Source organism: Rhinolophus hipposideros, assembly GCF_964194185.1.
Source record: "Rhinolophus hipposideros genome assembly, chromosome: 8".
In the NCBI taxonomy this organism is placed as follows: Eukaryota; Metazoa; Chordata; class Mammalia; order Chiroptera; family Rhinolophidae; genus Rhinolophus; species Rhinolophus hipposideros.
In genome coordinates, this window is record NC_138054.1 from 76669105 (window position 1) to 76692498 (window position 23394).

The following is a 23394-nucleotide window of genomic DNA, read 5'->3' on the forward strand; positions in this document are numbered from 1 at the left end:
ATCTAGCAGCTATGTAGAGAATGCTCCACCCCCTGCTTTCTAACAGTGAACAACTATCTGGCAGTTATTTTCTATACATGCAGGGTAAATTCCCATCTTGGGAGCTATGCAGATGTTTAAAAGTCAACCAATATGTTTATTTGCAAGTACCTCTATTCTTGATTGTTTCCTAAAATAAAGGCTAATGGGCCAAAAATAGGCCAAAAAGTCATGTACATTTGAATTCGGATGCATGATAGAATACTTGTGTGGGTGGTGGACTTACTTACCTTTCTAGTTAGCAGGCTAGTGCCCTCCAATAGGCAAGGCAATAGCAGCGGTTCTGCATGGAAGTCTTCTTTTCCTTTGATTTTGAATTCGAGGATTCAGCAATTAAAAACTACTTATTCATTAATTCAACAAGTGTTTATCGAATACCTGCTGTGTCAGCCCGTTGGTCAAGCCATAGGAATGTAAAGCAAAATATGAGCTTGGTGTCACAGGACTTGCTGGTTGCACATTCCCGTTGCACAGAGTAGCTGCTCAGCGGCACTAAATTCTCTGCCATCTTGGCATTGACACGGTCTCACAGGAATGGTGTGGTTTCTGAACACTACCGAGTTGGGGCTGAGTGCAGGTAGGCCGTTCCTCGGCAGCCCTTGGGCTGAAACTCCAGCCCTTGCAAAGCTTCCCTTCTGCTTGAGCAGGAGGCATTTGCACTTGGGAGTTTGTAGTCACCTGGAATGTCAGGTGTACAGTGTTCTACTGGCAAGTATACCTCGTCAGGGCAGCAGGAACCGCAGTGTGACCCCAAGTTCTTAGAAACCCCCCAGTGTCAAAATAATGAATAGATAAAAGTGAAAGGATGTACTAATAGCTTATGTATCCCAGGAGATCGTCTTGTGTGCCCCCAGGCGTGTGTGCTCACTGCTTAGGGAATCCCTGGCCCCATTAGAACACCCTCCCCACCCCCAGTGGCTTCCAAGGTAAAGACAAAAGCACCCTGAGGGTGGTGTCTGCCTTTGGGCCATTCTCTGCCAACCCTCATTACCCTGATCAAATATGCAGTTGTGACTTTCAAACATTTTCCTTTCAAGCCCAGCTTTCCTTGTTGTGAAGTTTCTTTCTCCTCATTGCGGTATTTGACCCCTTTTGTAGGAACTGGCAGCCCTCTCCCTGCCTTTTGTGATCTTGCTCAATTTGTTGCCAAGGTTAAGTGCAAAGTGAAAGCTGTAGACATTTTGCAGGTAGGCCTGGCCCCTAGCGGTTCTGTACCAAGGAAGGACTTTTGTTTCTCTTACATATTGCTTATCCCAGGGTACTCTCTTCCTCAGGGGCCTCCTGTACAGTTTGCATTGTCTTTCTGGAGGAGGGCATGGGAAACTGAGGATGGGGTGCTAGATACAGAGGTCTGGCCCCACAGCCGGTGGTAGCCACTCAGCAGTCACCTGGAGAACTCCATGCAGGGGGATGGCGGCCAGGAGCCCTGGGAAGTGCCGTGGGTCCTGACAGCCCAGAGGGATGTTAGCAGGCAAAAGGATGACGAACTCAGGTGTAGTGCCTAGAAGCCAGGAGTTGGAAATTTGATCCTCTAAAGGCTCTAACCTCTGGAGACACAGATCATCTTTTTTATCTACCTCCTGTCTATTGACCAGGGTGCTTAGTTCCAAAACTGCATCAGCCCACGAAACCACAGTCCCACCACTTCTGGAAATGAGGTCTGTGGTCTTACCTCACTGAACAGGCCTAGGATGACCTGAGAAGCTGAGTTAAAACAGGCGAAGTCCATGACTCGGAGACAATGTGGAAAGAGTATAGGTTTGATCTTGGTCAATAATAATGGTACATGTTTATCGAGTGTTTATTACGTGCCAGGCACTGTGTTAAATGACTTACACGATTATCTCATTTGATTCTTAAAACAATCTTGTGAGGTAGATAACTTAGTTTCATTTTACATGTGAAGAAACTGAATCTTAGGTTAAAATAACTTGCTCAGTCATAGCTGATCGGTGGTGAGCTGGGACCCTAACCCAGGTCCATGACTAGGCTGCCTCCTGAAACACTTGACTACTCAAGCTCGTTTCCTGATCTTTAAAATCAGGCTGTTGTCTACCTCAGAAAGTTGAGGATTTAAATAGTTTTGTAAAGTGTCTGGCACACAGAAGTAAGCGATCTCTTGTCATTTTCCCAGAAGCTCAGGTGTCATTTTTATTTTATGGTTTTTGAGTGAAATGATCTTGGGTAGTCTTGTACAACCGTCACGTGCTAGGTGCTACAGAGACAAGGAAGACAGTTCTGGTCTCTCAGCAGCTTAGAGCCTTGGCAGGGGAGGGGGGAAGAGTGGAGCGGGAGGGGGACGCGAGGTAAAGGCTCTCAGCTCAGTGTGATCGGTATCGAGTCCCTCTTTACCAAAAGGCAGGAGGCACTGCTGCCATCACCAAGGTTTGTGGCTTCTTCGACTCCTTTCTTACCACCCAGTGGGACAACTGGTGTCGGGGATGCAGGATTCAGTAGAATCCGGTTGGCTCTTGGGGATACCAAAGCTGAGTCTGAGGGCATCAAGTGCAAGTTGGGCCCAAAGAAGCCTGCCCTTAGGCAGGTGGCTAGAACCTGCGGTAGCTGGCGCAGTGTCCGTCCCATTTCATCACATCATCTCACAAAGCCATTGCCTGCCCGCCGTCTGATTTCTAGGAGACCTTGTCCAAGGCCTTCCAGATGCTGGTGGCAGGTGGCCAGTAGCTTGGATCCCCTGAGAACAGCGGTTAGGAAGCACAGCTCCGGCCTCTAGAGGGTTTTCCAGAAGTGCTCAACCACTTCTTCATAATCATGCTTATCATCGTCTGCAAGAGAATCCAAGTCAATGAGGAGCTTGGGTCCCAGGCAGGTTCCTCTCCCTCTTCAGGGCACATTTCTCACCGCGACAGAGAAGGGGATGGTCTGGGTGCTCTGAGGTCCTTGCTAACCCAGAAACCACAATTTGTTCTCACTAAACACTTTGCACATTCCCCATGTGCTGCGGGAAGGGCAGCGTGTTGGGAGAGAACTCATTTTCCTTGCCAGGGCTCTGGAGCCCCTGGGAGGGGGACTGTAGGGACCCTTGAGCCTAAGCCCACCCCATATAGGCCTGGTAGTCCTGCTTGGGCCACAGAACGGTCTGCCCATTGGGCAGGGCCCTGCTGAGGGTGTGGCCAGCCACAGAGGAGGAGGGAGTAGGAAGGGGAGAGGCGAGGACAAGGGTGAGTGGGCTGACAGGACTCACCTGGCTCCCGGGGGTGGGACTTAGTGGGCGTGAGGCTCTTGGAGGTAATGCTGCTGTATACGTCCGGTTTGTCCTTGGTGTCCTTTGGCAAGGTGTTCCTCTTGAGTCTGGGCAACATAGCAGGTTGCTGCAGCTCTGAGACCTGAGAAGACTAAGTGGGAGAAAAAGCGGAAGTGAGCAGGGTCCCAAGAAGCAGAGCAGCACAATTCATGAAATGTAATTTCCTTCCAGTGTCACTTCCTCTGCTCCCTTCTCTACTTCCTTTTCAGGGCAGGGCTTCTCAGGACTCCAGGGGTTTTTGCTATAAGCACATGAAATGTTCTTAATGGCTAGGGTGAGAGATGACAGGTTTGGGGGCTAGAGATGCTTACCCTGAGTTTCTCTACATGGGGGTTTGGTCAGTGACCGTCACATCTGTTGCTGAGTGTGGGGGGGACGGGGAGGAGCAACTACAGAGCCTCAGAACAGTGCCAGAGCAGGGAGAGGACCAGCAGGAAGAGGACTTGCTTTGAATTCAGACCTTGTGCCAGATGCTATATGCGTAACTGTACATTTAATCCTCAGATGACCCTCCGAGTAGCTGGTTCAGGCCCCAGTTTACCCACGAGGAAATGGGCTCAGAGAGAGTACGCTATGTCAAACCCCACACGTGATGCCTAGCTGGGCCACGTCTGTCACCTCTAAAGCCAGTGTTCTTTCAACCACACCGTGCTTTGGAGAGCAAATGGTATATCTCTCCCCTGATCAACAGCAAAGAATGCTGATGCCTAGAGAGGAAAAGCTGCTGGTTCAAGGACAAGCAGGAATTGGGCCCAGTGTCACTTCCGTCAGGAGCCAAGGCTGGGACTGAGGTCTCTGAATTCTCTATTTCTAGCACTGTAGCAAGGCCCATATTTCAGGTGTCCCAGTCCATCCTTTGTCCTCAGAAAATGACTGCCCCTCCTGTGCAGATATGACGCCCCCCCTCCTGGAGCTGAGACCACTCGGAATTCATCTTTTTAACTTCCACTGCCATCCCACTATCTACACACAGAGTAGGAGCATGAGCCGAGTATGCTAGGTGCTCGAGCCATGTGGTCAGAACCGATGTCAAACCTCAGCCTGCCACTTGCTGTGTGATCTAAGGTAAAACTACCTTTCCTCTCTGCATCTCTTTGTTTTCCTAACTGTTAAAGAGATGGTATCAGTGCCCACCTCAGAGGGACTACATGAGAGCCAGGTGGGGCAATGCATATAAGGTGCCTGCCACAGAGTGAGCACCCAACAGTAGCAGCCAGGGAAACAGGAATGTGAGTTAGTGATGTTACTATCTAGGCTTCACTGGGGAGAGAACATGCTCAGAGTACAGGCCACAGAGTGAGTACACTGGGACGGAACTTAGTCTGCGTCTGGTTTTCCCCATCATTGTGATTCACTCTGGTTCAGTGCAGCACTCACTGGCATTTACTCTGCCCACTTTGGAGTGGTTGAGGTCCCTGCCCCCACAGAACTCTCATTCTAGCCAGAGAGACTCAAGTACAGCTAACAGTAAACTACGTGTTCCCCCCAACCCCCACACTACATCCAACATGCAGTGTGAATACACAAGAGGGAAGACTCGGCCCAGGAGGAAACCAGCTGAGCTGTGCCCATGAACCTGGGAGGAGGAAGAACCTGCCTGGCTAAAGGACGGGTGTGTGAGAAGTGCTGAGGCCGGGGTCCTGGCATCGTGCCGGGGCTTCAGGAGTGTGGACTGCAGAGCGGCTGGCGGAAGATGGGAAGGCAAGCATACGTCAGCCCACAGGAGCCCAGATGCCATGTTAAGGGGTCTGCATTACTCCCCCCGGCATTGGGGAGCCCTTGAAGTTTTCAGAAAATGGGGCCGAGACCCATCAGTGACTAGAGACGAATTTGAGAGGCATTCTGACAGCTGTGGGAAGGATTGAAGAGGCTGCTGAAACCGTTTAGGTGAAAAAGGATGAAGCTTGAACTAGGAGAGTGACATCACGGGGTAGCAAAGAGGTGAAGCACAATGAACTTGGAGTCGGAATGCTCCTGCTCCAGTCCAGGCCTCCCGTTTATTAACTGACTCGGGATGAGTCGCAGGGTCTCCAAGTCATTTTCTCAACCGTAAAATGTGGATAATCACACCACTGTGGGATTGTCAGGATCGACTAAGAAGAACAGGTGCAAAGGGCAAATTTATAAACTGCAAGTTCCATACAATTCGATGCAATGTGCCGCTGGACAAAGAAGAAATGGCAGGCCCTGCAGTGATCCCAACAGGCGACCCCTCCCCGCCCGCGGGTTGTGTTAGTACCTGGATACTTCTCTCCTTGCAGCTCTGTTTCTTGGGTTCACTGAAGGCCTGACGTTTCGGGGGCCGGGGTGGGGGGGTTTGGTTCTCGACCGGTAACTTCCGAAGGTGATAATAGAAGGCATCCGACAGCTCCTCCACTGTGGCTGTGGGGAGAGGCCCATCTGGCTGGCCTGCCTGCCCCTCGGACTCCACGACCGTCAGGTCAAGCCACCGGGGAGGGATCTCAAAGCGCATCCCAGGCTCAGAATCCAGGCTGACCACCAAGAAGGGTTCCACGATCCTCTCCTCTAGGCGCAGGCCCGAGAAGGAGGGCAGAGGGTCAGCAGGGTGGCTGCTGTCCTTGGCCACCACCTTAACGTCACAGGGCAGTGAGAACTGGACAGTCAGATCCGCCAGGCGGTAGCGCCGGCCATCATTCATCTCCTCCACGAAGCTGCCAGCGTAGTAGAGGGGCAGCATAATCCGTTCCTGGTCCTCTGCCTCCTCTTCACACTCTTCCTCCCCAGCCAGGTCACTCAGCCGATGACACACCAAGATGTCTATGTCACTGTGAGCCCCGTGGGCCTGGTCAGGCCCCAGCACCTCCAGCCTGTCTCCCACAGACAGGGAAATGAACCCGGGGATCTCCATCTCGTCGACCTCATAATCCTTCGTGGTCACCACCCGGAGTGGCTGGCCTGGCTGGAGAGCACCCAGGAGGTCATAGGCCGTGGGGAACTCTCTTGGTCGTCGCCGCAATTTGCCCTCGTAGGCCCCAGAGACCATGAAGTGTCTGGGCACCTTCCGGCCCTTGGTTGAAGCCATTACCCGCCAGGGTGGTGAGGCCAGGCCGTAGATGCAGAGCCTCTGGCCTTTCTGCAAGGAGCCCATCCACGGGCTGAGGAAGATGGGGGGGCCCCCTGGAACTTCTAGAATCTCTGTGGTCAGGGGGAAGGGGCCTCCCCGGGCCAGGACCTCACTCAGCAGCAGCGGCTGGATGAAGTTCACGTGCTGAGAGGAGGCCGTGACATCCTCCACGTCTACTTCCAGAGTAGAAGGGATCTTGACTACGGTCCTGCGCACTGTGGAGGGGGTAGGTCAGCTCAGTGGTGTGGCCACACACCGCCCCAGCGCGGCTCTCCCCACCCCCAGCAAAGAGACCTGGGCCAGCTGATCCCTTTCCTATTCTCATCTTTTCTTTCCTACCAGCATTTTCCTACTGTACCAGAGTCCTTGCCCACTCTTGTCTTCAATCTCTGTTAAAAATCTTATAGAAAGTTTTAGACATTCATAAAAATAGAGAGACTACTATAGTGAAACCCCGTGTACCTATTACCCAGCTTCAACACTGAATTCAAGGCCCATCTTTAATTTCTACTCCCATCTATCTGTCCCTCCTTCGCGGGATCATTTTGAATCAGAGCAATCCCATCCTGTCCGTGGCTATTCAGTGTGAACCTCTGAAAGAACGGATGATAACCATTTTTAAAAACATAACCATAATGCCATTACCACATCGAAATAATAATGATTATTTGATAATTCCTTATTATTGAATATCCCATCAGTTCAACTGCTTTTTACATTTTAATTGAATTTTGCATGTAGTTTCATAAGCTGCCTGTCCAGGTCCTTTCTGGATTTAAATAAAGAAAGAAAGTCAAATCAAGAAAAGCACTGACTAAATGACCTCGAGCAACTTGTTTCCTCTGGATTAGCACCTGGGTACAAACTTAAGAGGGGACTGTAAGAGAATGAGGAAAGCTGGCCCATCCACTGCGTTGTCTGATCCGCACCACATGAAAGACGGAGCAGGGTATACCCTCCCCATTTGGCAGATGAGAACACTGAGGCTCAGAGGAGCAGTGACGACTTCCCTCAGGTCACATTGTTGGGATTTTTGCTTTGTGCCCGAGGAGCCGATAATTGGTGGAAGCTGGAAATGGACACATGGGGGTTCTTTATACTGTTTTTGGTTTCTTCTTCAAAATACTCTGGATGACCTGACCCACCTCAGTATCCAGCACAGCCTACCAAGCCCCATCCACCATTAAAACCGCGGGCTCCCCAGATTGTGGTCTCTTACTGCCATTTCCCAGGAGAGTCCGGGGCTCCCTGGGAAAGAGCTAACTTCAAGTTCCTGAGGAGAAAATGTTCAAGATGAACCTGGAACACCTTATACAAGAAAGCAAGACCACGAGTTATGTCAAAAGGATTTAGGAGCCAGCTTTAAAATGCTCCCACTGGCCAAAGCTGAGATAATTCGAGCATCAGTAAGAATAATAATTTCAGTGGATTGGAACATTGAAAACATTTCATCTGTGGCTTCATAATGATTTTAAAAAACAACAACACCTAAATAAGCAACCATGCAGGATGTTAGGGAGCCAACTCATTATTTTAAAAACTATTTAAAAAAAAAAAAGTTATTTCTTAGGACAGTCCTCAGTGCAGGCTTGTGGCGGGCTGGTGAAACAGAAGCAGGTCTGGCCAGTTAAAGGCTGAGCCTGAGCGGAGGTGAAGAATGGTGCCCATGGCCTCTATATACATACAAACACAATGTCCTTTATTTCCTGTACAACCTAAGCAAAGAGGAGATGAAGGGAGTTTTCCCTTTATGTAGTTTCCCGGCTAATAAATGAAAGAATGATAGGATTAAAATATCACCATTGCGATTCCTAATAAAATCATGGATCTAGGAAGTGGTCATCAACAGCCGCTCACATCACAAACACCGGCCCATCCATTGTGTTATTTGATCTACACCACGTGGCAAGGCTGGTGCTCAAGTTAGCTTGGTGGCAGACACAGAGCCAAGGGGGGATCCTTGGCCCACACCTCATGCAACAATGAGAAACTGCCTCGCGCTAAGTGCCTGTTTACAGGTGTGCAGAAAAGAGCGAACACAGCGGGCCTGATACTGCTTTCCCTAGAAAAGCCTACCTGCAAGGTTCGTCCTTGGCCGGCATGTGGGAATGTGGATTTAGGGAGGGTCCCCTCCATTCCCTGGTGGGTCACTGTACCTAAACTTGTACAAACAGTGTGACTAATGCTGAATGCCTGCTTTCCTCCCGGGAGTCTGGAATTGTGGTGCATGCTGGGCTGAGGGTACCTACATAACCATCCCCCGATAAAAACCTTGGGCACTGAGTCTCTCATGAGCTTCCTTGGCAGACAACACCTCACACGAGCTGTCACAAGTCAGTGTTGGAGGAATGAAGTGTGCCCTATGTGCCTTCACTGGGAGGGGACTCTTGGAGGGTGCACCTGGTTTCCTCTGGGCGTCTCCACTCGCACTTTTTCCCTTGGCAGACTGTGCTTTATGTCCTCTTGTCGTAATACATCAAAAGCTGTGAGTACGACTATATGCCGAGTCCTATGGGTCCCCCCCATGGAATCTTTGAACCTGGGGGTGGGCTCAGGGCCTGACCCAACAGGAAAAGCAGGACAGAGGAGCAGGTTAGCACCTCCACAAGGAGGCTAGCAACAAAATCCAGTATGTCAGAAAGCCTTCAGGACAAATGGCCTATTCCCTTCAACAAATAAATTACAAGAAAAAGGGAGAAGAAAGGGAACCTATAGATTAAAAGGGACTCAAGGGACATAATGGTCAATAGCAATGTTGTGGGCCTGATATGAATAAAACTGTAAAAACAATTATGAGACAGTGGAGGAAATTCAAACACCAGGTGGTTATTACCAAGTGGTGGTAATAGGGGTTGTTGTTCAGCTTTTTGGTATGATGATGGTGTGTCTGTTTAAAAAAAAAAAAAAGTCTCATTTTTAAATAGAGACACTTCTTTAGAAAGAGACACATATTGAACTTTTTACAAAAGAAATGCTATGATACCTGGGGTTTGCTTTGAAATAATCAGGTGGGAAGGGGAGAGGGGGACGGGGCGATGTGAAACAGGTTGCTGATAATTGTGATGCTGGGCGGTGGGGTCATGGGAGTTCGTTACACTACTCCCTACTTTTGTATACGTTTGCACTTTTCCATAATAAAATCGTTTTGAAAGGTTTTTTAAAACAGGGCAAAGAATCCCCACTTGGTTTTGTAGTCTGCCAGCAACCCTGACCAACTCTTCTCTCGGTGACCGCCGGAGAGCTGAACCTCAAATGGGGCCTCCAGAGGAGAGGTCCTGGGGCACCATTCTTCCACCTCCACTCAGGCTCAGCCTCCGACTAGACAGACCAGCTTCTGCCTCTGTATCACCAACCCTGCTCTGTGTGCTGCCACCAGCCTGTCCTAAGAAATAACCTATGAAACTCAGTACCCAACAGAAGGACCTTCAGGAACAATCCTGCTCGCCTGAGGCAGGAAAACGTTTTTTCTCCTGAGTAAATGGTCAAGGTTTCACGTTGTAATACTATGTCTCTGTCCTAGCTGCTAACAAGCTCACAACCCAACTTTTGCCCAATTTTATAAAGTACCTGGGACCTTACTCTTCAATTAGCCCATTTTCCATCTCGTTTCACACCTAACTTCCATCCTTTGGGAATCTTGATTGTTACTCTGTACATATTTGTAAAGCACCTGGAATCCCTAGACTATCTGCCAGAAGGTGGGGAGGAGGCGTGTCTTCTATCAGAGCGGTTCCCCGGGCTCCCCTCTTTCCCTTCCCGGCCAACCCCCACCCACCTGCCCCGCAACTCACTGTGCATGATGGCCTGAACCTCATAATGGGGCTTCAGGATCAGGGAGCGCCAGGGCAGGGTGGGGCAAGTGAGGAGGAGGCCCTTCAGAGCCGGGTCCTGCAGGGCCTGCAGGAGGGTCCGAGGGGCACCAGTCTCCAATATCCAGAAGGTCCCCTTCTGGGACAGCGGCAGGCGCAGAGTGACCGTCTGGGTCTCCATGCCCAGCACACAGCGGGCGCTGCAGGTCCCGAGGTACATTTCCACAGCCTCAAGCATGAGGGGCTGCTCCTGTGGCACCACCCTGGCCTTTGTGTCAATTCTGTGGGTTGACATGAACCAAATGGGCAGCTGCTTGGAGCTCTGGATTGTAGCAGAGATCAGCTCCTCCAGGGTGCCGTAGCTCTGGGGGCCGGTGAGGGGACTGAAGAGGCCTGTGGGGTACAGCAGACGGTGTCAGGGTGGGGCAGGCTTTTGTTGGGTCCAGGGCCGCATACACCAGGCCCCAGTCTGGCCACAGAGAACCCAGATGGAATACCCCAAGGGCAGGTGCCAAGGGCGGGCCAGCATTGGGACACCCAGGCCGCAGGGCTGAGGGACGGGAGGCAGTAAGTGACCATGTGTGAACGGACAGTGAGAGGCAGAGGTGGAGACAGTTTCTTCTAACACACAGGCACGGACACAGAATGGACTGTCGCCAGAGACACAGAATAGAACAGGGACGTGTTCCCCAGCAGACACACTGACAATTGCCACATTTTCCTACTTCCTGACCCCATCTGCCTCTATCTTTGCCAACTTTGCCCCCAGATATCTCACCACCATTCCAATCCCACATATCCACCACCTATCACCCCACCCTGGGGCAGCGCCATTGTCCTTCTCTCCCAAACTAGAAACCCAGGAGCTACTGGCCAAAAGATCTCTGACCCTGCCTTAACTGGCAGCCAGTTCTGGCTGCTCTCTTCCCCTCTACCCCTCCCTCCACCCATTCTTCTGCCACCCAACTGGCCTAAAATAACCCACATCTAGACAGAACTTCTCTTCTAGAATTTTTCTATCCAATACGCTTAACACTCACCTAATCCAGAAAACATCATACAAACCAGGAGCAAGGGACATTCTACAAAAGCACTTATCTGGACTCTTCAAAAACATCAATGTCAAGACAAAAAAAAAAAGCTGAGGAACTCTTCCAGCCTGAAAGAGACTAAAGAAATAGGACAACTGCCTGCAACGTGTGATCTGGGATTGAATTCTGGATCAAGGGAAAAAACTGCTACAAAGGACATTATTAGGGGGGTTGGTGAAATCTGAATACAAACTGTGGGTTAGATACTACCATTATATCAATATTAAATTTCCTGAATTTGATCATTCAACTATAGTTTTGTGAGTGAATGTCTTTATTTTTAGGAAATACACTAAATATTAGGAGTAATATTTAGACGTAAAGGGGCATCATGTCTGCAATTTATTCTCAAATGGCTCAAGAAAAAAATATATATACGTGTGTGTGTGTGTGTGTGTGTGTGTGTGAAGAGAGGTGGGGAAGGGAAAGGGAAAGCAAATGTAACAAAATGTTTAACAACTGGTGAATCTGGATAAGGGTGTACAGTAGTTCCAGCAAGTCTTATGTAAATTTTTCAAAAAAAAGTATTTCAAAATAAAAACAAAATCCTCAAAATACAAAATAACATACATCACTTTCACATTAAAACCCTCCCTGGTTCCTCAATGCCTTCAAAATAAAGACCGAAATGTGTCTGACCCCTCACAAGCCCCGGGGGTTCTGGCTTCCACCCCTCCCACCACTTGCGCCTCACCTGGAACCCACACCCTCACCATCGTGTTCTGGAGATGACAGTGACTCATACTAAGAACCAGCCCTCAGAGGGCACCTCCACTGCGCCAGGCCTGTTCTACGTGCTTCATGCATGGCAACTCATTTTGTTCTCACCTCAAGCCTGAGTACCCCCATCACAAAGGAGTAAGCTGAACCACACCGAGGTCACAGGAACTCGCCAAGGCCACAGCCAGTGGCTGGCAGAGCACTGCCCACCCAGGCTGTTGGCTTCAGCATCCAGCCCACAGCCCCCCACACAACACGCCTCCTGCAATAACTGAGAGCTACCTGGGGTTTCTGGAGCCCCAAATGTGCACATGCTACTCCCTCTAGGGATTCTTCTTTCAGCTCAGGTCCCATTTCCTCTAAGAAGCTGGCACAGACCGCTGAGGCAGGCTGCTCCCACCAGAGGCCTCCCGAAATTTGTGCCTATTTCTCCTGTTGCCTTCCTCCCACTGCCAGCCTGGGAGCTCCCCACCAGAGAGGGCTGCCCCTGGTTCATCCCGAGGCCCACATCCCCAGGCCCCAGCACTCTGCCTGCCACATAGTGGGTGTCAGTAAATACTTCGTAAGTGAATGTGTGAGCAAACATGGAGAAGGCACATGGACAAAGATCTGGAACCAAAAAGTCCCAGCAGAGACGTGATGGGAGAGATGGACAAGGAGAGGATGCAGCCATGCCAGACTCAGGGCATTGTCACACCACCCTGGGGACATCCTGGGCCTCGAGGCTGGGTAGTGGTGGACATGAGAGCCACGTGTGCCAACCCAGAAGGGTGGGAATGTGTGCCAACGTTGGCAAGCCCATGAGTGTGTCTGCAGGTATGCCTGGAGGGTGCCAAGCACTCGGGGAGACAGGCATCACCTTACCCTGGAAGTTGGGGTTCAGCTCCATCGTCTGGCCTGTCCCTGGATTCTTGCAGACCACCTTCTGGAGGTGAACCTGGGTGACCTTGATCAGGTCCCCTGTGGAGAGGCAGCACTCATTCCCAGAGATCTCGTAGATGGAGCCTGTGGAGACACAGACTCAGTTTCCCCACTCAATAAGGGCCACGCACTCAGCAGCCTGTGCCTGTTCCCCCATAAGCCCTGCTCTGCCGCACCTTTGCACACGTGTTCCTGCCACCTGGAATGCCCTTGCCTGTTTTTCCCTACCTAATGGCCACTGGCTCAGCTGTCCTCAGGGAGCATAAACGCCACCTTTGCCTTCTAGCACTGGATGTACCCCTCTGTGGCTCTGGCCTTCTTCACATCCCCACGCCTCCTACACTGAGCTCACAGGGCAGGGCTGATCCATCTCAGCGTCACTGCAGTCAGGACCTCCTGGCCTAAGCATGCATTAAAGGCCTGAATGAGTAAATAACCCAGTGACTCCCCATTTCCTTATTGTACAGTTACAAAACCAGGCCCAAAAAGGGCCAGTGGCCACCCAAGATCACAGAGAGCCTAGCAACCACCCTGGTGCTTTCTGTGCCAAATGAATTGTTTTTAAAGGAAGCGCAGGAGAGAATGGAGGGCCAGAGACACTGTGGGCCCCTTAGGCAGGGTTCTGGGCTCCCACTTTCAAGCCCAGCAGCATCACTTTCCTGGTTTAAAGTGCTTAAAACAGCATCCGGAACATAGAAGGTGCCCAATAGAGATCTGTCTCACACGGAGCACACAGGCTCTTCATCCTGCTGACATCGGACAGGAAATTCCAAGTGGATGGACCTTGAGGCCACCTGACGCCACTTCACCCCACCCCAGGGCAGCCCCCGCAGGGCCCTTCCCAACAGCCCTGGGAAACTGGTGAAAACCCCATCCCTTACCCCCAGGAAAACGCACACAGGCTCATAAAACACAGTTCTGTCTACAGTCTCCGGGGGTGGGCCTTGGAGCTGGTGAGAACAGCAGCCGGATTTCCAGTGCTGTGGTCAGTAGGCAGATGTGTCATTGCATTAAAATACATGACTGTCCTCAGAAGGACAGTTTCCCTTTCCTAAATGATGACTGAGCCCCAGCGAAGCTGAGCGGGAGGCCCAAGATTACGGGTAATAAGAGGCCAGGGTGCTTGCCTCCGAAGTTGCAGCTCCTAAGGGCTTCCAAGTGGAAGTGTCCGGCCACCTGACCCATAGAAGTGTCCAGTATCACCACCACCTGTCCTCTGCACTCACCCCACCTCATACTCGCACCCCGTCTTCTCTTACCCTAACTTCTGTCACTTCCCACCACCCAGCTCAGGCAGAATGAGGAAACTCAGGTGTTACGACACACAGCGGGCAGGGGGTGTTGGGAGGACAGCAAATAGCACACAGGTGCCTGCAGGAAGCCCCGAGAGGTAGCATCAGAATTTGAAACCAGATCCATCTCTCTCCCAAGTGGACCCGGCCAGACCCACTGTGTGGCTGCCTGTCCTGCACACTGTGTGGCCCTCCCTGTATCTCACCGTTGGTCTAGGACTCACTTGGGGCCTCAGAACACTTTACCGGAAGCCACTGTGACAGAGCAAGGAACAGAGAGAGATAACAGGATGGCTAGAGCAGCTATGCATTAGTTTGCTCTTCTAAAGAAGGAGCCTCCTCCTGAGCACCACCCACAGTGTCTCCATTCGCTCTCTCGTCCACCTCGATGCCCACAGCCTCTCTCTCACCTTCAGCATCCCTGGTTTTTCTCTGAGCAGCCATCCTCTCCCTTCCACAGCCTGTCCATTCCTTACCTCTTGCTCTTTTAGGCAATAACTACGTAGTGACTGAGCCCCTGCTGTGTCCCCATCCCTGTGAAATAAGTGGGCAGATGTTCAGGTAGACAAGGAGCAGAGAGCTGAGAAGGCTTCCGGGACAAGGAGCCATTTCAGCTGAGAATAGAAGGGCTGATCAAATCAAGTATTGCCCATTGCCAAGCACAGGACAAAAGTGGGATGGAGGGACTGAAGGATGGGCGTCAAGGGGCAGTGGGAGGTCACACGGAGGGGAGGGCTGACCTGGCACTTAAGAATCAAGCAAGAGCCGCATGTCATGAGCGCTTTAATACCGGGCGCCTGCACAATCGGACCTCAATCAGTGCACACCGCGATTCTAGCCCGACTTGGCTCGACTCCACCGTCTGGGTGTCTGAGCTTATTACTACCCTGCGGGGCAATCAGCGACACCCCCACCCCGTTCTACGGAAGCAAAAGCCGAGGCGCAGGGAGGTTGTGTGTGGCCCAAAACCACACAGCTTGGCAGCGTCGGGATTCGAATCCAGGGCGCACCTTGTTGGGTTTCTGACGCCCTGGCGGCGCCTCTGCCCCCCACCCAGGGAGAACCTGGTAGCGGCGGGGCAGGGGGTGGGGGCGGCCTTCGCCCTTCACTCACCCTGGAAGTAGACCCCCGAGCAGACCTTCAGCACCCGCGGGAGGGAGGCGGGGTCCAGCGCGCAAACGAAGTCCTGCAGCGACGTGGGCTCCATGGTCCCGCGGCTCGCCGGACGCAGACTGAGCGGCCGGGCGCCCGCCTTCCCGCGAGCCCGCAGCCCCGCCCCGCAGGGTGGAGCCGCCCCGCAGGGTGGAGCCGCCCCGCAGGGTGGAGTCGCCCCGCGGGTGCACGCAACCCTCTGCTTTTGGGGAGGACTTTTCCCTCTCCCAGCCTCAATTACCGCATCTCTAGAATAGGGTTGCAATACCTACCTGTCAAATTGATGGCACGATTTAGAAGGTCTAGATCGGGAGCTGACCCTCCCGGGCGGCTCTGAGTAAATAAAGGCAGATGCCCACGTCCCCAGTCCTCAGTGATGGACCTCACGGTGGAGGAGGGACGATAATGCCGATGAGGGAGAAACCCCCTCATTCCCTCGCCCCTACCCCCCTCGGTTCTCCCAGTTCCAAGAGGAAACGCCTGGTATAATTCTGGGTCTCACAGGAGAGAGACAGCCCTGCGCTTTGGGTCTGAAGGGGAAGATACAGCGTCCGGTCGCCTGAATCCCTCTCCAGGACACTCCGTGGTCCTCCGCTGACCAGGAACTCATTACCTTCCGGGACGCTCATACCCTCTGCATAATCCTGATGAAAAATTCTTCCTTGGGCTAAAGAGAAATCTGCTTAGGAGAAAGTCCAACCTCTTCTCCTGACCCCACGAGGAGACTTAAGGCGTTTCCATTTCTCTGTCCCTCAGGAGTAAGTCATACCCACAGAAGCTCAAATCCCAGCTCTCCATCTTGCTTGTTACATAACTTTAGGCGAATCACCTCGGCTTTCCTCACCTGTGAAATAGGGTAAAGAATCTTAGCTGGCTAGGGGCATTAAATGAGATGATACAGGCATTGTGCAAAATGCTTTCTTTCATTTGTCTCTGTGTCACTAGAAAAGTAATAGAAAACTTCTAATCAAATAATAACGAATGTTTAAAACAAAAGAAATAAATCCTAATTAAAGACATTTGACAAAAAGAGACATTCTTTTCCCACCCTCAAATATATTTACTACTAAAATTTTGCAGTTTCTTTCCACTCTTTATTCTGCCTGTGGTGTGTGTGTTTTTTTTTAACTTTTGATTTATACTACAGTTCCAAAAATATTAGAGATTTTCCTATGTCATGCAACGTGTCAGGCGGGGTCTCTGGTCCCGCTCCCCACATAAGAACGGAGGACATGGTGAGGCCAAAAAGGAACACCCACGGAGCCATAGGTAGGGGAGTCATACCACTATAGTCTCCCTGGCGGCTGGGCTGGAGACACAGGAAGCAGGAGCCACATGATCAGCAATCTGCTGTCCACTATTCTGCAATCCACAACCCGCACTCTGCCGAACTAACCGCAATCCGCGTTTGCCAGCTCAGCACCATCTTCTTGCTACCTCCCATTTTTTCTGCTAGCGTAGCCACAGAGTTATTTTCGCAGCCAATGGCTCACTGGTTACAGCTGACAGCCAACTAGCCACAGTTGATGGCTATTTACTACCTGAGCCAGCACATTTCTACGTGAGGCGGAGAGCCTGGAAACTGCACTCCTGGCTCTGTCCCCACACCCTAGCTTCAAATTCCCCCAATGCTATCATCTTGCATTACCACAGTACATTTGTCGAAACTAAGAAACCAACATTGCTGAATTACCATTAACTAAACTGTGGACTTTACTTGGATTTTATCTGTTGTCCTTTTTCTGTTTCAGAATCTCACCCAGCATTCCATATTGCATTTAGTTATCGTCTGTCCGATTTGTGACAATTTCCCAACTTTTCATCATTCTTCTCACGACCTTGACAGCCTTGAGGAGCACTGGGAAGGTATTTTGCAGAATGTCCCTCAATTTTGCTTTTTTCCTGATGTTTTCCTCATGACCAGAATGGGGTTATGGATTTGAGGGCAGGATACTACCAACAACATAAGGTGCCCTTCTCATCACATCCTTTCAGGGGGCATGTGCTACCCACATGACTTCTCACTGTGATATTAACCTTGATTGCTTGGTTAAAGTGGCATTTCTAGGCTTCTCCACTGTAAAGTTTCTCTTTTCCTCTCTCCACACCCTGTTCTTTGGAAACAAGTTACTAAGTGCAACCCACCCTCAGGGGGAGCTAAGCCCCACTTCCCAGAATGGGGAGCATCCAAATACATTACTTGGAATTCCTCTGTAAGAAAGATTTTCTCTTCTCCCCATTTATTTATTTATTCATGCCAGCATGGATTCATGTACATTTATTTTATACTTTGACTTAGAATCTAATACTACATTATTTATTTTGTTACTCAAATTGTTTCGGCTTTGGGAGTTCCTTCAGGTTGGTTCCTGGGTCCCTTTACCGTTCCCGCATCGCTCTGTTCCCTGAGCGCTTCCTTACTGTCTGGTCCTCCAAGATGCTCCAGGCTTGTCTTGTCTTTTTCCTGCCCCAGTTCTACAATCAGCCATTTCTCCCAGAAACCCTGGTTCCTTTTATTGGAAAATGGTGTTCCTTTTATTGGAATCTGGTCACTGAGAATGCTCCTTCCACTGGGTAGCCTCTTATTTTTATTTGTCATTTTTTTCTCTTGCATAAACATTTACAGACACTGCGGCCCATCCCAGGACCCAGCTGAGAAATCAGGCCAAACCATGACCTTCAAGGAAAAACTCTTTGGTGATAACACTCAACAGAAAATTTCAAATCCCTCCCTTTCACTTGGCCTTTATCTTTTCCCAGATTCCTGGGCACAGAAATGGAGTTAACCAAAACTAGCAGGCAAAAAACAACAACGACCGGCATATTGAAACCATCTCTTTGCCATTACAATTTGCAGTTATACATTTACCAGTATAATTACTGGCTTACTGTCTCATCAGCAACTAGACAGTTGGTTTCTGGAGGGCAGAGACCGCAGTACCAGACTGCTTTGCTCTTCAGTGTATCCCCAGCATATTGCACAGGGCCCAGCACACAGTAGACGCTCAATAAACCAGCATTGTTGAGATTCACTGAATGAATGGGTGGAAAATACTTCCTTGGGATAGATTCCTAAAGTGGACTTTCTGGGTCAAATGGTGTGCTTGTTTTTACCACCTCTAAGGGCATATTTCAGTCATGATGAAAGGCTGCTAAGCCTCCAGTGGAGCTGGTAAGAAGGAGCTGAGAGGAGTGGAACAAAAAGGCATGCGAGGGCCTCCAGCCCAGGAGGAACTGCTAAGCAGAAGAGATGGGATGAAGGGGACACTTCTACATGTCTCCAGAAACATTGCTAGATGTAATTCTCTGGGTACTTACTCCAAGCAGGCCCTGTACAACCATTCACTCACTTAATTCTCCCTACAAGCAGGCAAGACGAACATTATCTATCCTACTTTACAGATGAAGAGACTGAGGCTCAGAAAGGTGAAGTGACTTGCCTGAGATCATGCAATGAGAAAGTGGAGATACTAAGATTTTAACCCAGCTCTGCTGGGCTCCTCCTACAGACCAGTGAACATGGCAATTCCTCTTCTTTCCCCCATGTGTCTCAACAGACCACGTAAGTCTGTCAGATTTCTGTTCCACCCAGCTTTGCCTAGAATTGCAGTAGAGGATAAATATTTAAAAGACAGGCTTTGGAGACAGAGCTGAGCTCAAATCCTGGCTCCAACACTTCTGAGTTGTGTGACCTTGGGCAAGTTCCTTAACCTCTCTGAGCCTCAGCCCCCTCTGTACAATGAAGTCTGGCAGGAGCAGGGACGTTGGTGAAAATGATAGTGTAACACAGGCCCACGGGCATATTCCAAGTGCTCAACCTCACATCGTACCATTATTTCCAAGAACCTCCTCTGCCTGTGACATTTTCCGGAGATCTCAGATATTATGTGCTGATCTCATCACCCCGCTTTCTATTTTATGAAAATAAGAGTCTGAGTGAGAAACGATCTTCCTTGATGTTACACAACATGCAAATGGAGGAACTGGAATTTGAAGCCAGGCCTGTGGTTGCCATTGCCCAAGCCCTTTCCACTTCCCCAGACTGGGAGCACCGGCCTGGGTCTCCCCAGGTCCTCCAGAGCTGAGCACGTGCAGAGAGAGAAGCTCGTGTTCACAGAGGCTGGGGAGGTAAGTGTGGAAAGGAGACCTGAAGAGGATGCCTGCAACAACCCAGAGCTGGAGCCCTCATTTCACCCACCACTATCAGAGTTTTCAGAATCTGAAGGTGAATGGCTTAGGGCCTCCTGTGGGTAGCTTCTTGTCACAGTATTGGGATGACTCACAGTGACTGGGAACAGGGGCTGGGCCCCTGCCTGCTGTGTTGCCACTACACATTCTTGCACAAGCTATCATGTGGCCCAATATTTTATAGCAACATATAAGAGGCAGGTGGTCCTGCATAAGTTACCTCCCTATTTCCAAGAAGGAAAGAGGCCTCATGTTGACACAGCACTGGATGGTGGTTATTACAGTGCTCTGCTGTCCTCTTAAATGTCTACGAACTTGGCACGTTGGTCTAGCAGTCAGGAGGGTCAAACAGGGGAATGGGAGAGTGGTGGAGAGTGCCTCAGCTCCAAGGGTGAGCGAGATGGGCCCAGGCTCGAAGCCCTCTGCATGCTGACCTATGCATGACAGCCTGGGGCTTCCTCTAGCTCCTGTGGACTTCTTGGCACAGGTCCTGATGGCCGCTCTGAGGTGGCCTTGAGAAATGTGACCCTTCACAATTCCCAAGGCTGTCTATCATGCAATGACACCTCTGCATGTAGAGGGCGCCCCAATAGAGCAGACACATGCCATGCCAACCCCCACCAGTGGGTCCCGAAGCTGTCGTTCCTCTCTCTCTCCTGAGTTTCCCTCTTCCTGGGAGAGCAAGACCCCACCTCATGCCAGAGGCTTGTGTGGAGACAAGCGCAGAAAACTCACAGGATGTGAGCAGGACCACTCCCAGCCCTGGGAACCACAGGGGCTTGAAAGGCCATCTGTTGTCTTTTCTGTTTTCTAGACTTTCTATAACATGGTCTATAAAGATCATATGAACAGCACCCTGTCAGAGATCCCTGACACCAAGTGGAGACCACCCGGAGTGGTGCTCCCTCCCTTTGCAGCTTTTCCCTGGAGGAAAAAGTTCACTTCTAGAAAAATATATTTAATATCCTTATATCCTCAAGGAGGTGAGGATGTCTGGTCATAAAGCTTGGAAGGAATGACTCCTGCTCTGGTGTGGTAGAAAAGTGAGCTTCAAGCCCTCTTGCTTTCTTGACTTTGTGAAATAGGGAGCAAACGACCTTTGTGTGGGGAGGATGAAAAGGAGAGGCTGGGAGTAAGGACAGGTGGGAGGGATGAAGGATGGAGAGGAGAGCAGAGAGAAAAGGAGGAGAGGGGAGGGGAGGGAAAAGGAGCAGAGGGAAGGAGGTGAATGAGGAGCTTTGGGAGCCTGCGGAGATTTCCCTGAGAAGCTCCCGCAGACCGGCCCCAGGGCCTCAGAGAAGGCATAGGTGATGCTAGCAGGAAGGAAGGGGTCGTGTCCCAAGACACATTGCATGGGCCAGGTTCAGTAGGGGTGGCCACTGAGAAGGGCTGGCTGGTCAGAAGCTGCTCAAGGTCGGGGAGGAGCAGAACCAGAACTCAGAAAGTAAAACCCCTGGCCTTGGGTCTGAGGAAGTGGTTTGAGCCCAGAGAGATTTTTGCCCCTGCACTTCCTAACTGAGATGGGGCAGAAGCCAAAACTGTGCTTACTGCATCAGTGGCTTCTGTAGGGGTGGGGGGGCAAGGTGGGAGGGGAGTGGACGACGGCACCTCCATGGCTGGTGAGCAGAGAGAAGGAAGTGAGCCCAGTTTTGGGAGCAGGGGTTAAGCTTTGACCTTCAAACACTACAAAAACCTCTGTGTAACTTCTGGGTTTTAGGGGAGCAGCTAGTTCTGCTGTCTCCTTTCAGCAGAAGTTAAATGAAAAGTTATCTCTTTCTGAAAATGTGAATAATAGAGTTACCATGTGATCCAGCAATCCTACTTCTAGATATATATCCAAAAGAAGTGGAGGCATGATCTTGAAGAAACATCTGTACAACCATGTTCATAGCAGCATTAATTACAATACCCAAGAGGTGGAAGCAACCCAAGTGTCCATTGACAGATGAATGGGTAAACCAAATGTGGTCCATCCATTCAATGGAATATTATTTGGCCTTAAAAAGGAAGGAAATCCCAACCCCTGCTACAACATGGATGAAACTTGAGGACATTATACTCAGTGAAATAAGCCAGTTACAGAAAAATAAATACTGTAAGATTCCACTTATATGAGGTACCTAGAGTAGTCAAATTCATAGGGACAGAAAGTAGAATAGTGGCTGCCAGGGGTTGGGGGAGGGAACAGGTTGTTGTTGTCTAATGGGGATTGAGTTTTGGTTTGCAAGATGAAAAAGTTCTGGAGATCTATTTAGAACAATGTGAATGTGTTTAACACGACTGAACTGTACACTTAAAAATGGTTAAGATGGTAAATTTTATGTTATGTGCATTTTACCACAATGTTTAAAAAAGTTACCTCAGACCGTTTCTAAGCCTAAATCCAAGCATTGGTTATTATTCAACAATGATCTGGCAGGCATTGAGGTCCAGGTTCTAGACAATGTTCCCCGCAAACTTGGAAGCATGGCTTCATGGTCTCATAGTGACATGTTTGCTGTTGGGAAGTCCAATGTCATTCTTATTCCAGACTCCTTGTGTGTGAAGTTTGGGAGCCTTCTCTCTGTCCTGGGTGTTCTGCTATTTCATATTCTCAGCCCCCTGCACGTTTTTTCATTCTTGCTTCTGGACACTTCTGGATCTTTCTATCTGGGGACTCACACCCCTCGGTTCTAGAAACGTTCTTGTTTTTCTCTCTTCCTCCAGGAGCTCCTTTTAGTTGTGTGTTGTATCTTCTGAACCAATTCTTCATCTCCCTGCCCTTCTCTTCTACTTTCTAGGAGATTTCATAGACTTCATCTTCTAACCATTCTACTAGTTTTAATAATTTCACTTTTAATAATTTTCAAGAACTTGTTTAAAATTCTTTTTATTCATCCTGTTCTTATGTCATGGATATTATATATGATGTGGGAGAGAGGGAGTTGCCCAAGATTGTCTTCTGCTTAGACCTGTCGCTTCCAGCACAACACGGGCAGTGAGGGTGCGAGAAGGGGTGGCTTTGGGTTAAGTTTTTAAGAAAGAAACAAACAGAGACTTAATGCAGTTAAATCTCAGAAGGCCAGGGGACTCACAATTCTGAAAGACTGGAGCCCAGAATAAAGCCGACTGGTGGTATTTATTGATAAGTATACAAGGGAGTGTTATTGTTTCTGACACGGTCTGTGAGACTCATGCATCACGTTATAGAAACAACCCAAACCAATTATGTTGGTCCCCAAACAGCTGAAGCTAAAGTCCTATGATGACTGAGGTGAGGTATGTGACTCCCTAAAGAACGTATATCACATGTAGAGACTGTTTTATAGAGCTGAGCAGAGAGAGCTTGATCTTATCGCTCTGAAGACTTTTCTCACAACTAGGTGAGACAGGAAAAACCAGAGTCAGCAGTGGTTTTTCCCAGGCAGCGTGAAGGGGAGACAAGGCCCCTTCCTAAATCTTTCTAAGGCAGCTCATCGGGGGTTCCGCCCACCCCCGTGGGAAATCTTACTCGTCATTGGCTGCAAACCCTCTTTTGGAGACTAAATAGAGAGAAATATACAGTCCCAGGGATACACAGTCTCACAGACTTTTCTTTCCACAAGGAAAGACATGGGGGGACAGTCTGCTAGGCTGTTGTGTGACAACAGACCCACCCCTCCAAAGGAAAAAACTAAGAGATGACAACTGTAAGATAATTATCAAAGAAGATACCTAATTGCCATCCCGGGCTTATTTTTGGAATTTAAAAGTTACTTCCACAGCATTGTACGATCTGAAATGTAGTTGTCTTCCAAGACTCTCGTGCTAACAACGCTTCCAAGGACAGCTTTCTACTGACAGAGCCAACATGTTT

At 49.9% G+C, this 23394-nt stretch overlaps 1 protein-coding gene across 1 annotated transcript; it reads right to left on the reverse strand.

Moving 5' to 3' along the window:
• Positions 1-1817: 1817 nt before the first annotated feature.
• Positions 1818-15492, reverse strand: THEMIS2 (thymocyte selection associated family member 2). Its single transcript, XM_081056696.1, has 6 exons — positions 15333-15492; positions 12871-13011; positions 10178-10588; positions 5541-6601; positions 3242-3392; positions 1818-2822 (listed from the first exon to the last, which is right to left on the reverse strand). Exons 1-6 carry the CDS (start codon positions 15424-15426, stop codon positions 2767-2769), a joined length of 1914 nt encoding a protein of 637 aa, XP_080912822.1. The 5' UTR covers positions 15427-15492; the 3' UTR covers positions 1818-2766.
• Between the last annotated feature and the right edge of the window lie 7902 nt (positions 15493-23394).